This window comes from Eucyclogobius newberryi, unplaced genomic scaffold, assembly GCF_026437365.1.
Source record: "Eucyclogobius newberryi isolate DKJ021-1_F unplaced genomic scaffold, fEucNew1.0.hap1 SCAF_18, whole genome shotgun sequence".
Lineage (NCBI taxonomy): Eukaryota > Metazoa > Chordata > Actinopteri > Gobiiformes > Gobiidae > Eucyclogobius > Eucyclogobius newberryi.
In genome coordinates, this window is record NW_027315812.1 from 16009236 (window position 1) to 16025097 (window position 15862).

Here is a 15862-nt window from a genome sequence, read left to right on the forward strand (position 1 = left end):
GACGTAATGACGTAAGGCCGCTGCGTACGCGCGTCCTTCCAGGAAGTAACAGGCAAACAAAACAAATGCTGCAAAAAGTACGATTTGTATATTTGCCTTTAACCCATCTTTTGTTTTACACGCAGGCCTTACAGACTGGAAACAATCTCAGGTCAACAATCTTACTGAAATGCAGCTATAGCTACTTTAAATAGGCCCACGTTACATTGTTAAAGCTTGTCATGTTTTCCCCATTATTTTTAGCCCAAAATGCCCCATACAATTCGATAAGTCCTCAAATATTGATATTACAATTTCAAGGAAAATGGTCGTGTAATACATTTTTGTGAAAAACTATTTTTAAAAATACTTGTTACCTGTGACAAAGGTTAAACAAGAAGCACGTTGAATGTGCTAAAAGTAAACACCCAAAAACATAATGCTGTCAGCTAAAACCTGAGGCAGAGATAAGCAGCTTATAGCAGTGTTGGGGAGATGTTACTCATTTATTTTATTGGTGTTATGCCATTTGACACAGTTTAAATAACTAATTTGTTGTTTACCTCAATTTAAACACCTAAACGTAATAAAAGACGAATTGTTATATTGTTTATACATTTATACAATATTAGTAATTAATAATACCAATTCTCCATTATAAGTTACTTGGTTCAAGAAAGTAGTAACTGGTGTAACTAGTAACTTAACATGCAACTAGTAATGTGTAACTAGTTACTTTTTCAAAGTAATCTGCTTCCCCAACACTGATAAATAGTTCAGATCCTTTGAAATGTTCTCTATTGAGTATGCAAAAGTGTAGACCTGTATTTCCTCAATATTGGGGCGAAGCAGAGATGCTGAACCTGTCAATACTGTTGTTGTTTCCAAGGATGCTCCAGAGTGCACACACATGCTATTCCAAGCACTCAGCTGCTGCTTGCATCACCGATTTGTCTGAGCAAGCTCCTGCTCTCGGTTTCCAGAGAAACGTAATGACTTGCCAATAATGCGCAAGAGCACACGAGCGTTCTCCATGTAATATGGTGAGCGAGAGGTCCCTCGGAGTGCCTGCCCATTGTTTGCTTTAATTTCAAATTGCTCAAATGCAGCATTCGACACTGGGCAATGCACTAAAAGGGGGTGTGGGGGATGGGAAGCTGAAAAGGGAAAAAAGTGAATCGTGTGTGGCAGGGGAAAACCTATTAGAGCTGAAGAGAACAAAGGGAGGCGAAGGAGGGGGCCCTGGTTCTGTATGGGGCCTACTGAGCTACTGACACATAGAAAATGGCAAATATTTTTTAAAACTTGCACTTAATTAAGTCCAAGTCTGCACTGCATAAAGCATGTAGCTTAGCCTATGCTTCTTCAGGTTGTCAGAAGAGCATTTTCAAGAAGGGAAATTTATAGCAGCACTGGCCATCTATGGTGACAAGGAGGGCCCAGCAATCTGCTTTTACATCATTTAAGGACCTCTGTGATTTTAGATTAGAGTCAATTATTTTATCCTATACTATTTCAAAAACCTATAGACTATAACACTAGGGCTGCAATTAACAATTATTTTAGTCAAAGTCAAATTATTATTTCAACTGTACATTTAGACTTTTACATTTTTAACTAGACTTCTAGATATAAAATATTTACGACTAAATTCCAATATTGAAGAAAATCAGTTTTATTGTATCTGTTTTAGAGTCTGAATAGTCCAGATAACAATTAAGATGATCAAACTGCGACTACTTTTTTATATATATACTGTATACAGCCGACTAGTCATTTGTCATTGCAGTCTTTGATAACATTAAGATGGTTGTTCTTAGGATGAAGTAAAATAAAATAAAACGGTCACATTTATATAGCGCTTTTCTACCTTCAATGCACTCAAAGCGCTTTACATCAAGGAACCAGTCACACATTCACACACACATTCACACACCAGCGTACGCAGACATTGGGGGGTGGATTAAAGTGTCTTGCTCAAGGACACTACAGCAGTATTCACCGTAGGCAGCTACGATTGCACCGCCAACCTGTGGGTTCGGATCAGAAGGCGAGCACTCTGCCCCTGAGCTACTGCCGCTCATAATCACGAATCAAAATAATAAAAGGGAATCAGAATAATAAAAAGCATTTGATTTTGGTCAGTACAAAGTTACCAAGCCTAAAGGAAAATTAAAGACTAACTCAAAAGTATACAATTGTTTTATTGTGTCTTGTCTGTATAGCCTAATCTTAATTACACTATATAGCGCTATCATATTTTAAACATTGTGCTTGATTCACACCCTGTGTAAGTGAAGGTTTACCCTGAATGGTGTGAATGACTGAAGTCTGTCTGTCCTTTATTTCAGCAAGCAATTTGGAATGGTAAAGTTTTCCATTTTAAATATTATGAGTCGGCCCATGATTTTACACAAAATAGACTGTAGTTCCCCCAAAGCAAAGAAAAGCAAATGGAACAATGGCCAAGAATAATATTTACAGTTTAGTCCATATGGTGCATAATATTGCTACTTAAAATTATTATGAATGGCTTTGTGCTGTCAGAGTCAACTTGATATTTAACAGATATATTCCCCTTTGTATCATATGATAGGACAGAATGGCAAAGAACACACAAACAAACACACAATAATCATGTTTTTGGTTGTTATTGTTGTTTTTTGTCTTGGTAATATGAATGGACACTGTACTTTCTGTTTTCATCACGTTCATTTGCCATTGGTTTCCTATTTGGCGAGTAGCAAAGGCCCAGAAAAAATATCAACAGTCCCAACACGGTGGTGTCAAAGGTGAAGAGAACCCTCCCCCTACCCACTGTCCGCACACACTTCAGGCTCGAATTGCAAAGAATCGCACCCGGGGTGGTGGGGGTGGAGAGGAATTCATTGTTTTGGCATGAAGCAGTGCGTTTGTGTCATAAAAGTCTATGCTCTTACAAGTGCTTGTGCCTTCTTGACCGAGTGTCTCCATAAAACTTGCAGTAAAACAAACGAAAACGGCCATGGGACCCAAGCTGTCAAAATGGCCACGTTTAGTGCGCGTTGCGTGGCCGAGCAACGTGGTTGAACTTCGATAGGCACCTTTTTGTGGACATTCAGGTCACCTTTGTCCGATACACGTGTCCGAACAGGTCCGAGCCTGCACACTTTGGTGTTTCAAGTTTGTGCGTCTTTATTTGCTAATTGTTCCGTAGTTAATGTAAAAAACATATATACACAGTCTGGTAAAATGAGTTAATCATCCAAAATGCGCACGCACTCAAGATTCAGCAGGAATTAAAATAGGAAACGGTCATTTTACTCAGCACGCCTATATATGCGCTACCCAAATAAGCAAAAATATGCACAAATATATACTATACAGCCAATTGCTTGATGTAAATGACTACAAATGAATACTTTTGCGGTGTGGACCTAGGACAGAGCGGTGTGCTGGGGAAACTTCCCCGTGCCTGGTGCGTCCCTCACGGCAGCACACACACATCTCCTCCCTTAAGTCAACAATTAACATTTGAACTCCGTGTGGGTAGAGTATAGCCTAATTTCATGAAAGTATAATAATAATAATAATAATAATAATAATAATAATAATAATAATAATAATAATAATAATAATAATAATAATAAAATCAAATGAAATAAACACCCACAATGACTGAGAACATGATGCAACTTTGTACATAATGGTGAAGGAAGCCGTGGTTCAAACAATGAAACACAGGAGGTGAAATAGATAAGTCCGGTTCCTGGAGCGGCTTTCTGAAGTCGGATGTGGGATGACAGAAGCCTCCATGTCTGTCTCAGCTGTATCTCACGAGTCGGGCACGCTGCACCTTGGCGCTCGGATCATGTTATTCCCCCGCGGGGACCCGTACCTCAACAAATTGCCCCTCCTCTCCTTCACTTCAGTGTGCTGCCTCTGCTCAAATCTGCCTGTTTCACATGGGCACGTGGAGTTGGGATCAGAACTTAGCTTAGACCCTAAGAAAATAAAGCTTGTGACTATATGGCAAGCTGGGAGTGTGTGTGTGGCTGTGTCTTCTTGGAGTTTAACTCGGGTTACGTTAGGTTTCCTTGAGTTAGACTGTGTACAGAGGAAGACCAAAAGCTACACACAAGGCAGCCACGTCTGTACCTGACTGCTGTACCGAAGGCTTTTTCCTGTCAAACATTCTTCCAAAAAACACAGAACAATGACAAACACACAGATATAGACTCAAATTTAATAAAAAATATGACCATATCTTAATCGTATGTGTTCCCTTTGCGCTTTACATACTTGTGTTCTGCCTTTGCATTTTCCCAAAAATAAGATTTAGTCCTGTAGAAAACAAGATGATATTCCAACATTCATAATGGCAAAATAGGATATATTTAAAAATGATAAATTAAAAATAATGGGCTCCTGGGGTACGTATTCTAAGGATGAGCATGCCGAGTCTTGAGTTTGGCCCCACGCGAGCGGCTCTGTTGGCCAGGAACGGGCCACAGGGGATTCACGTGTTTTAGAGATAACAAAGACTGAACGTAAGGCACGAGGTAAAATGGCTCAGGGGCCACACAATAGTCAACGAGGCAGCCTTCATAGGCCTGGAGTATTTCAGACAAGCCTCAAATATTCACTTTAAATGGTCCGTTGGCACAACACGTAACGCTGCACATCTGACAGTGCGCGTGTGTGTCATTGCGGGACACGCGGGACAATAGAACGGGTATTTCTTAAGAGGAACCACATCCATTTCCACATTATGCGTGAGCCTAAAAGAAAGCATCAGCCTCAACGTTCAGAAACTACACCCAGACTGAAAATAAAAATACTTCATGGAAACACCAAGTGCCACTGAATGATCGTTAAATCTCATGGCCTTTGAAGTAAATGCAAACGATTGTCACGGATACATAACCACCCCAAAATCCCGAGTAATAGCCTATAAATGTATGTTAAATGATTGTACTGTGTGGAAATAGCAGTTTTGCACTTTCAGTCCACTGTCAATTGTTTTACTAAAGGGTCAGGCCAGGCAAATGCTGCCAAATAACGCTACATTTGTGTAAGGTTAAGTCATTTTTACAGACATCCAATTGCACTTGTTTTCCTACAAAAAATGCATTGGTGTTGATATTTGCCTTGTGTTGTGAAAGACTGGTCAGTGTGAATCAACAATCTAAGTAGGTCATATCTAATGAGAGTGAAAGAAAACTGTTTAATTTTACAGTAGTTGGAGCAGAATCCTACACATGAGCTGCCCGTTTAGAAAATAATAATAATTTGTATTAATTGTCTTATTGTACGGACAAATTATTTTAATAATGATTGCTCAGTAATAAACATAACCAGGCTTAGTGTGATTAGGGTTGTAGCACATGCACGACATTTTAAGGCAAATTTTGAAAGAAATAAAAAAAGAAATGATAATTGCACATAGTTTATGCATATTTTTAATAACAAACTAACTGCGTTATTTACCACAACAAAGAGAGCCAATTATTAAATACTGTAATGGCGATGTGTGGGAAGACGTGGAGACGTGATATCCATTTTTGTTGCATCACCTGTCAGTGGCGTCCAATGGGCGTCCTCACCACGGGAATTAATTGATGAAGGTGTCTCCACTCTCGTGCACCTCCCTCTCTGTCATTTTATTTGTGGCTCGAACAACAGCAGGAATAGCAGCTGCATTTTAGCTCTTCTTCTGCTTCTCTCGCTCTCTCGCTCTCTCTCTCCTCCCCTGCCTCTCCCTCCCTCCACCTCGCAGCCCCTCTCTCTCCTCTCGTTATTTCATCTCTGTGACTGAAGCAGTGGTACACCTATAGCAGTAGTCCTGCTGCCGTCCAGAGAAGCGGGCACAACAGCACCAGGTGTAGACAGCGCTCCTAGCCCGGGTTACGCATCCGTCAGCATTCCTCAGCCATGCCGGACCGCGGCAGGAGGCGCATGGTTGCAGGCGGCTCATTAGACGCCGGTCGCTCCATTTAACTCTGCATGTCAAAGTTTTCAGTTTCATGACACAGCAGCGGCAGAGTGTGGACTTAAAGGTACGAGGAGGATGCAATTCAAAGAGCTTTCCAGGCTGAAAAGAGCGGATACATGGATTAACAGTGAATAAACTCAAGATGGGAGACCTGGAATGTGGCTTTGAGGAAATGCAAGGAGTCAGGTTGGGATACCTGCTTATCAAAGGCAAGCAAATGTTTGCTTTGTCTCAGGTCTTCACCGACCTTCTAAAGAACATTCCTCGGACCACGGTGCACAAGCGCATGGATCACCTAAAGGTGAAAAAGCACCACTGCGATCTGGAGGAGCTCAGGAAGCTCAAAGCAATACACTCTATAGCTTTTCATGCAGCTAAATGCACACTTATCTCGCGTGAGGATGTGGAGGCTTTGTACATCTCTTGCAAAACGGAGCGTGTGTTAAAATCCAACAAAAGAAAAGCGAAAGTGGCATGTGCCCCTGAACCCAAGGAGACACCCTCGGATCTCCTTCACGCGGACGCTGAGCTGTGGAAGCAAAAAGTTTGGTTTAGTTTGCACGGTGTCCCGGAGACGGTGGCGCGTCACAACAAACCGGGCAGAAGGAAAGAGCGCGGCGACTCCAAACTACCTCAATTTTACCACAAATCCACGGGGCGCGAACAGCGCTCGGTCGCTCGGTCCAGTTTGAAACACTTCAAAAACTATGAAAATGATAAAATAACTGGGAACCGATTCACTTTGAACCAAAGGCACGGGGTTTTCCGGAGCTCCGTGACCCGGCAGCCGGTTTTGTTTCAGTCCGCCACAGCGACTCAGAGCAAGCAGCACTCGCGCTCCGCCGGAGATCTACTTCACAAAAGGAAGAGGAGGCGCGAGGGGGGCGGCGGCAGGGACGGCGCGAGACAACACTCGTGGGGCAGGAGCAAACAGGCGCACCACGTCTCCCCGGTGCTTTTCCTCCATCCCAAATCCTCTGGCTCTTCGTTCGGCAGTTTCCACCTCAGCCCAGAGTTCTACTTCGATCCCAGACTCCAGCATTATCACCATGACCCGCACGAGAGTTTCCCGGAGAGCTACGCCAGCGACACGGAGTCAAGCATCTACTCGGACCGGGACAACCAGGACTCGGACTTCGGCTCCGGCCTCACGAGCACCAGCAGCTCCGACGAGGAGGAGGAGGACGAGGAAGAGTCTGAGAGTTCAGAGGTCAGCACCGATGAGGAGAACAGCACGTCTCAGTCCGACTCCAGCTCCGTGTCCAGCAAAGTCTCTGTCCAGAGCATTCGGTTCAGACGGGCCCGTGTTGGATCTTTACCCAGAAGTCTCAACAAAGCACCTTTGGTCCTCCAGCCAACGTTTCACTACAACAATCAGGACGCACAGCACAAGTCGGACCTCGTCGGACCTTCCCAAAGTGACTTGAAATACAACGGGGCTAAAAGGGGGGACTTTGGACCTTTACAACCGCCAAAATTCAACCCACTTCTTCGGGGAGACGGCTTCTTCACAGACTCCAACCCGGAGAACGCGTCTGACCCCGACCGGACAGTGGATCACAAGTTGGGTCTGAACCAGAGCAATTTATTTCAAACACAAGGGCTCGTCTCCTCCAAATATTCACCGGGACTGCGTGCACAAAGCGACCACGACAAGACACCCAAATGCAGTGAAGACAAATTAGACGACTTCAAAGCAAACTGCGTGAAAGTGTCAGTTAGTCCGCCCAAGAAAATGAAAGCAGAGGCTGAGGAGCTTCTTGTGACTGGCCCCCACTCGCACAGCGACGAGGCGAGCATCCCCTTTAACATCCACAACGTGAAAATCAAAGAAGAAAGTTGTGATGGCTATGAGTACCAGGGCGCCGGAGTTGTTGGATGTAAAGGCGATATAACAGTTTTTAAACACATAACAGAGGAGAATTGTGACGCATATACCGCGTCCCCGTGTGGCCCCCAGGAATGTAGAAGCACCCAGGACACGGCCGAGGAGGGGGGACGCTTCAGGACCAGGAACTGTAAGACTATGGCGCCGGGGAAGAGACCTGTAATTCCCAGAACAAAACCGAGCAGGCCCAAAAGTACTCTCTCCACGTCTTCATCTTCATCTTCCCGGTCGGAGGACGCACAGATGCTGGATTTACCGAGCAGGCGCAAACGCAGCGCCACGTTCACTGTAGCATCTCCAGTCAAAACTCCTTTTCGTTTAATGGCAAATTTCCCGTCTACACCGTCTTTGGTTGTTGGCAGCGACGGGGATTTGTGTCCCGCTCACTCTCTGAACTCGCTGAGGGGCATCCCCGGGCCTCCCCCTCAGTCCCACCCCGTGTGGAAGTGGCAGCCTGGCGGACACATTTTCCCTCCCCCACACGCTCAGAGAACGAGGAAATAGTCCAAAACAAAAGCCTGAACCATGGCTAAAACCTGCCAGGTCGCCGCTCCTGCCTGTGCGTCCAGGACTCTTCTCAACCGTTTAATTCGTGTTTATTCTATTGTTTTTGTTGCTGTAAATGGATTTACATTCCACATTTGATAAAAGTTTTTGACTTGGGAGTTTCAGAGCGCGCGCGGACGACTGTGACACACCGATCATGGATTTGTTATTCAAACTTTTTTTAAATGCTACCAATCCTAAGCAATATGTTTGTATGTAATTCTGTTGTATTTACTTGACATGGCTTTTAAAGGCTTGACCTTGTGGATTGTATGCTGCCACTGCCACATTTCACTGATGTGCTTTGTAAAAAAGGTGAAGGGTTAACCCCGGAACGTTTCTGGGACAATATTCATTCAAAAAGAAGGCTGTATTTCCACTTTCCAAATGTTGCTTTTTGAATACGCCTGTGTGGCTGTCATTCTGGCTGAGCTGCGTAAGGGTTAAACGGTGCTATACGATTGAAGTGGGAATGTCTGTGCTCAAAGGCTTCACGTAGCCTACTTGTTCTAGAGGTTATATGGATGTGTGTGCCTCTAGTCTCGCGTTTTTTTCCCATGTAGTATTTTCAGGTTTATGATACAACTGCACTGGCCAACCTCAAACAAAATATAGGCCTTTTAGACAATCAAACATAATAATCCTTACAACAAGCTCGCTTTCATTTCAAGACGCCAATCATGTCCCGGGCTTCGTGTCACTTTTGCGCCTTAAAAACGTGCAATGATACGTCCGCGTTAATATAGGCCCACTGGTAACAGGACTGGTACATAACATTGAGGAAAAACGCAACCAAAACAGCGAGTAACACCTTTCTGAAATCTCAACATGCAACCAAGCACTGCAGAGACCGGCATGCACTGCACTTTGCTGGTATAGTTTCAGCTTCAGTGGTCTCGAGAATTCTGTGAAAACACTGGAAGATGCTAGATCATTTACTCGTTAAATCAGCCACATTTTAGCCTTAAACCACACGAGGGAAAAAGTGCTCCTTTAGCTTTTTAATTATAGCAGCTATGAATGTATAGGCTATAGTCCTAATCCCAAAAGCTGTCGCATCACCCTCGAGTCAAACGCGTTTTGCCCATCTCTCTGCCCACATGGAGCCATGGCTATCACAACCACAGCCCAACGCCCTCAGTGATGCGAGCCTCCTCATAACTGCGTATTCATTGTATGTATGGGACTGTACAAACGAGTAAATGTATGAATATGATGTGTGTGTACATGAGTCCCCTACACACCCTTGATACTGAAGACAATTCAAGACTTGAATTTTGTTTTTTTGTTTGAAAGAGAGGAAAGAAATCTCACATATTGTAAGCAGTGAGGAGGGGGGGGTGCACATGAAGGGTCGAGGGGGAGTCACCGTGTTGCAAGACTTCAACCTTTAATCCGCATGTCAAAAGCACAGGCTGCTCAGTGTAGGGAGAGAGGGACAGCCCGTGGTTCGCCCCTGACGCACCAACCTATTCTCACGCACCGATTCAGAGAGACCAGTTCAACAGATACGAGATGGCTGCGTCCTGGGAGGCCCTCTGCATGGTTAAGACAAACAGCCTAAACTCTGGAGTAGACGCTATCGATGTAAACAGCTGCATGGTGTAGCAGCAGCTCGGGGCCCCTCGTCCCTGCCCTTCTTGTTCTCTCATTTTGATACTTGAGGTCAGGTTGTTGACATGGATTTTTAGTCACTGGTTGTTTATATAAAACTGAATATTTATTTTTTATGGATTTTCTGGGCTTTGTAATGATCCTTGTTGTGAACATAATATAAAAGACATCTGCAATCATGGAAACTTGAACATTAGATTTCTGAAGCACTTTCTTTTTAATCAAGCTTTCATTAAACAAGACTGGGTGTAATTTCTGCTTATTTTCTTTTTCTTACACGCGTCTCCAAATCTGTCTGGGATTATTTGGCTATAACACTGCATGAAAAGTGATATCGCAACTCGCAAGAAATTTTGGGGAAGAAATGTAAAAAGTCAATAGGTCTACCATTGATCAATATTGAGTTTAAAGTTTAAAAACCAACCAAAAGTTTTACGTGGTTATACAAGGATCGTCAAAAAAAAAAAAAAAATCTATAGGTGAAGCATGAGTGAAACCGCAAACAGCGTCTGAGCGCGTGTCACAAGAACGGGGACCTGAAGACCAGAACATAAGACCACAATGAAATGTAGCCCATAAGAAGCATGTTTGGGTGCTGATGACATTTAAATAGGCCTATTACACTAAGTTGGTCAGACAGGGAAGAGGTTTGACCAGCCCAATGTGCCATGTTTCACGTTATGTGGGGCCTGATTAATGGCACCGTGGGTTCCGTCCAGGTCAAAGCCCCGAGGTTGATAAGGGGAGCCGGACTGGCAGGCTGTCTGGCCCCGGCTTGACTGTTGGAGCCTGGAGGGGCCGTGCTGGGAGCAGAGACAAGCCATTATTCTGCTGCTGGCGTTTCAGGGTTAAATTCCTGTGCGGATTGGGAACCAGTAGACTGTAACTTCTATAGAATCGCGACAGAAAGTATATGGGAAAATGACTGCATTAGTTTAAAAAAATAACACACACACACACAGACACATACCCCCCCCCCCCCCCCCCCCCACACACACACACGCGTATATATATCGCTATAATTTCATGGTGATATATTAGTGATACTAATCATTAATAACTAATCTCTCAACCTGTAAAACTTTCACTCATCACAGAAGGCCATTCACGAGCTGACTATTTGTTTTTTAATATTCGGGGGAAAACCAACCATTGACTGAACAAACTCCTTGTGTAATGTCCAATGTTCAGACGGACAGTTTCTATGCAAAGTAAAAATATAAGAATTCAGGATATAGTAGGCATTGTTTTGGCGCTGTTTTATGAATACGTGAAACATATGTCAATACAGATTTAAAAATATGGAGTACCCTTTTTCTTGTAAACTCGACATCATTTGTGCGTTAAAGATAAAGCAAATCTTTGAAACACACAAAGACAAATTTGGGTGTTTGGTCCTTGTAACACGAACCCAAGCCTGCGTACAAAATAAATACTCTATAATAGCCTATATTCTTATACTTAACAAATTCGAAGAGCGTTGCGTTTTTCTTTCTCTCTTGAAATAAAGCAGGGTCACTCACAGACACATTCACACATAAAACTGAGCCTCAAACATGTCTTATATATACCACTATATCTATATCTATATATACTATACCACTATATCTTCATCACCATTGTGTACTAGGATCGTCGTATGTAGAAATGTGTTTTAATGTAATTTAGCCTGTGCTACAACTTTCAGCAACGCGTTTTATCATCAACCCGAGTTCTGTTTTTTTACGTGCTCAGTCTCCATTAAATAGAAATGAGTGAGGTCAGTGCCCATTATATAAGTCATCCATTCGCACTATTTGAAAAACTATAAGAGCAGTTTAGTCTTGAATTTTAATGGAAAGACTGAGAAATTAGCCCTTTTTAGCCTAGATGAACGGGAAAACAATGTTACTGAAATTGTTCTTGCATTGAATAGAATAGAATAACCTACTTAGTGGACATTTTTTCTCAATCAGGTTGACCTCGGCGTGTTCCAGTTCAGTTGACAGCGGGAGCAGTGCGGGAAACTGCGGTGTCTCTGAGGCGTTCACCGGGGCACAACTCACACAGATCCGGGGTCAGATCCAGCCACGGGTGCTGGAAACGCGTCCCACCTTATTGTGGGATAACAGTTAAAACATATAGACCAAAAGGCTCAAGGTGACAGAAAGTGTAAGCTCTTTGAATCATGTTGGTGAAAGGTGGTTGGCTACTGTTGTGTTTGTCATCAGTGTGTGTAAAATGTGTGCGGTTTATTAAGCGACCGCAGAGCCCACGAGGCAGCAGTTCGGGCATTGTTTTGAGACTGCTGAACCCAGGGCCAGTGCTGGGACTGCAAGGGGGAGCAAAGAGGGAGAATGGAGGGAGCAAAGAAGGAAGGAAGAAAGAAAGAAAGAAAGAGCAAAGCTGGAGTGAAAGGAAGGAAAGAGGTGGCAATGTGGGGAAGAGGGAGGAAAGAGGGAGCAAACGGGGAAAATAGAGGAAGTGATGAGGGAGTGACGAGGGAGGACGTGGGGAAAAAGGGAGCAAAGAGGGAGGAAAGAAGAAGCAAAGAGGGAGGAAAGAAGGAGCAAAGAGGGAGGAAAGAGGGAGGAGAGAGGGAGGAAAGAGGGAGGAAGAGCAAAGGGGTAGTGACGAGGAGGAAAAGGGGGAGAAAGGAGGGGGGAAAGAAGGAGCAAACAGGGAGGAACGAGGAGGCAAAGGGGAGCAAAGTGGGAGGAGAGCAGGACCTAAGAGGGAGGAAAGAGGGAACAAAGAGGGAGGAAAGAAGGTGCATAGAAGGAGGAATGAGGAAGCAGAGGGAGAAAAGTGGGAAGAAAGAGGGAGCAAACAGAAAGGAAAGAGGGAACAAAGAGGGAGAAAAGAAGGTGCTAATAGGGAGGAACAAGGGAGCAAAGAGGGCACAAATAGGGAGAAAAGAGGAACAAAGAAGAAGGAAAGAGGGAAAAGCAGCAGCGGAAGACTCGTGCTCAGTTATGGAGCTCAACTGCATTTGTAGGCTGCCTAATGGCTTTTTGCGCCGGACTGATGCAGATCTGTGCAGATATTTAGACCACAGAAAGTTATCACTAACCTAGATCCAATCATGGCCCGATGCATTCAACAACAAAAAATAAGAATCATAACTGGACAATATATTTACAAATGAACTCCGATGAGTTTTATTTTTTTTTTGGCCTCAGTGCATCACAGACCTATTGTGTTTGTACTGCCTCAGGCTCCAATTAAACCTTTATTTAAGCCTCTGAATAATGAATAAGCTTTTCTAATTAGGCCTATCACTTGTCAATTTAGTTAAAACAAAATAAAAAACAAAAAAACGGTCAAATAAAATATTTACATTATTGTTTAAAATTATTTTCAGATTATTAAAAATAAATAAAATCAAAACATAACAACATAGTGTTATATATATTGTGTGTGTGTGTGTGTGTGTGTGTGTGTACTAAAACATATTTTAGAGCTCAATACAAACCATTGAAAATTATGGTTAGGGCTAAATTGAAATTACAGTAACAAAGTTAAAAAATGTTTGTTGGAAACAGATAATTGTGTTTATATTCAGGCTAGAAGAATAACAGATAAAGCAGATCACACACTGTGCCATTTCATCCTGATGATTAAAACATCACAAAGTCCAAAGACAATATCTGGAAAGGTCCCTTTTTTAAGTGACAGGTCAGTTGAAAACCTTACTCACCATAGGGGGATTTGAACGCAGCCGCAAGCAGCTGTGACCTATGACCTCTCATACCAGGGAGTTAGGAGCAGGCAGCCTGGTCTGAAGGCGAGGATAAAAGCCACCAACACAGAAGCTCCTTAGACCAAGCCTGCTCAACTCCAACTGTTTAGAATATCAGTAATATAAGAGTTAGAAACACCCTTTTAGTGAACATTCCTGGCTCACAGAGACACAACATTGTCTGGGTGTCTTTATTCAGGCCACAGCTTGTTGATTATTGATTGCACTGTCAGGATGCTTGGCTATGAGTCGACAGATTCTTACCTACAGCCCTTCTTGTGCAGTTAGTGCTATCTGTCAAAGTCAGACTAATGAAAAGCACGAGTTGATGCCTTGCTGTAGGGCACGCGGGCAGGAGATACGATGTGTGAAAAGCAGGTCTGAGGGGGCCAGCTCCTCCTTTCTTCCTGTTCTTCGTGAACTTTTTTAAATTGTCCGAATGAGAAATATAATAGGACTCTTTTTTTTTTTTTTTTGCCTTTTCTGGGCTTTTGCTAGATAACGTTACACATCCCACTTCTTCATATTGAGCATTCAGGATTTGGGACAAAGGGGAAAGCTGGGGACCCAAATCTCATTGTAAGCGACTCATTTGAACGAGCGAGCCCTTATCTTTGTTATAAAAATAGAGGGACGTTGCTCCACAGAACACCAGGTGTTTGTGGCATATGAAAAGTGAGAATGATACAGAGAGTATTTGGTTTGTAATGTTTGGTTTGTAATTCATTGAAGAGAGGAATTGGTTCTGCATTTTTACAATATAACACACATATAGTCTTTGGGTTGTATGTGTTCAGATTCAATGGAAAAAAAATATCTATCTAAAATATCTATTATTTAAACCTTAATTAATGTGTAAGAGTTAATGGCAAATAGGCTACTTAAAATGTTCATTAATGTATTTTTCTTTTTCTTTTTACCAGGCAAAACATTAAGAACAAATTTAAAATGTCCTTAATTTACAAAGAAATGTTTAAAAGGAGTCAAAAAATAAATTAAAAAAAATAAATAAAAATAGAATGATGATACATTCAAATTCATCCCCAAGGGGAAATTCATATTATGACAGATCGATATACATTATTAATCCTTACAGCTCATTTATACAAACAACAAAATAACAAAACAGCAGACAAGACAAGACCAGCAGAAAAAATAGAGTAATAAAAAATCTATTTAAGAAACTAAAATCAAATATTTATACAACAGTAATAATAAAATACAATAAATCTGTCTGCTAAACTCACAAATGAAAACAGATTTGCAATTTAACAAAAAATCTAGCCTAAAAATATAGGCTAGAACCCTTAACTTCTATACATTTAACCTATATATTTAGCTTTACATGTTAACACCATTGGCCTACAACTATTTAAAATTCTAGATGGTAAAGTTTACAAAGGATATAATCCATTATTACACAGACAACAGCTTGCACCGTTAGTTTTATTTTGTTAATAAATGTCTCTGTTTAGTTACATTGGAATAATCTCGCGTGTTTTGTCTTATCCTTGTTATCCAGTATAAGTAATAGACAGCTCAGACTGCAGAGCACATGATTTGGCTTGATTGAGACTTGTTTGGAGAGTAACTAGAGCCCCCAAGCGTCCCCTTACGTGCCCCCGGGGAAACGAGGGCCAGAGCCTCGTCAGCTTTTAAATAAGAATAATTAACTTAAGTTTAACTTTAATGAGGCGAAGAGACAACACCGCGTTTAGAACACAAATCTGGAGCGTGGAAATATGAGTTGAGCCAGTAAATGATAAAGCCTGAGTCTGACACAACACAAGAATCTATAGTTTATCAAAGAGGGATTAAATCAAAGCCGTCACAGTAGAGCAGGAAAAGCAGGCAATCGTGATTTGGAGTCTGCACGCCTTGTTTCTTCTGTATCAGAAAACGTTTTGAGACATATTCGAGTGCAAGTGACAGTAATACCAAAGACATGCTTCATAAAAATGTGGGCTGGTTGTTATATTGTTTAAATTGACCTATTCATCTGTATGTTTCAATATAATATTTAGTTTGCCATTGAAAAATCACACAACAAAACAAAAATATCTACAACATGTTCACACTCCTGCCTTGTCTGCCATGTCTTAACACAGATTTTCAACAAATCATTTTAGGCCTATGCAAT

The 15862-nt window shown here is 42.3% G+C and overlaps 1 protein-coding gene across 1 annotated transcript; it reads left to right on the forward strand.

Annotated features, from left to right (window-relative positions):
* The first annotated feature begins 5625 nt into the window (after positions 1–5625).
* On the forward strand, positions 5626–9070 carry skida1 (SKI/DACH domain containing 1). The gene has a single exon (XM_072450676.1). The coding sequence runs from the start codon at positions 6096–6098 to the stop codon at positions 8343–8345; it is 2250 nt and encodes a 749-aa protein (XP_072306777.1). The 5' UTR covers positions 5626–6095; the 3' UTR covers positions 8346–9070.
* Positions 9071–15862: the final 6792 nt, after the last annotated feature.

What these genes read in the sequence shown, in the direction of transcription:
- skida1 (XM_072450676.1), top strand. Translation starts at nt 6,096, where the DNA reads ATGGGAGACCTGGAATGTGGCTTTGAGGAAATGCAAGGAGTCAGGTTG.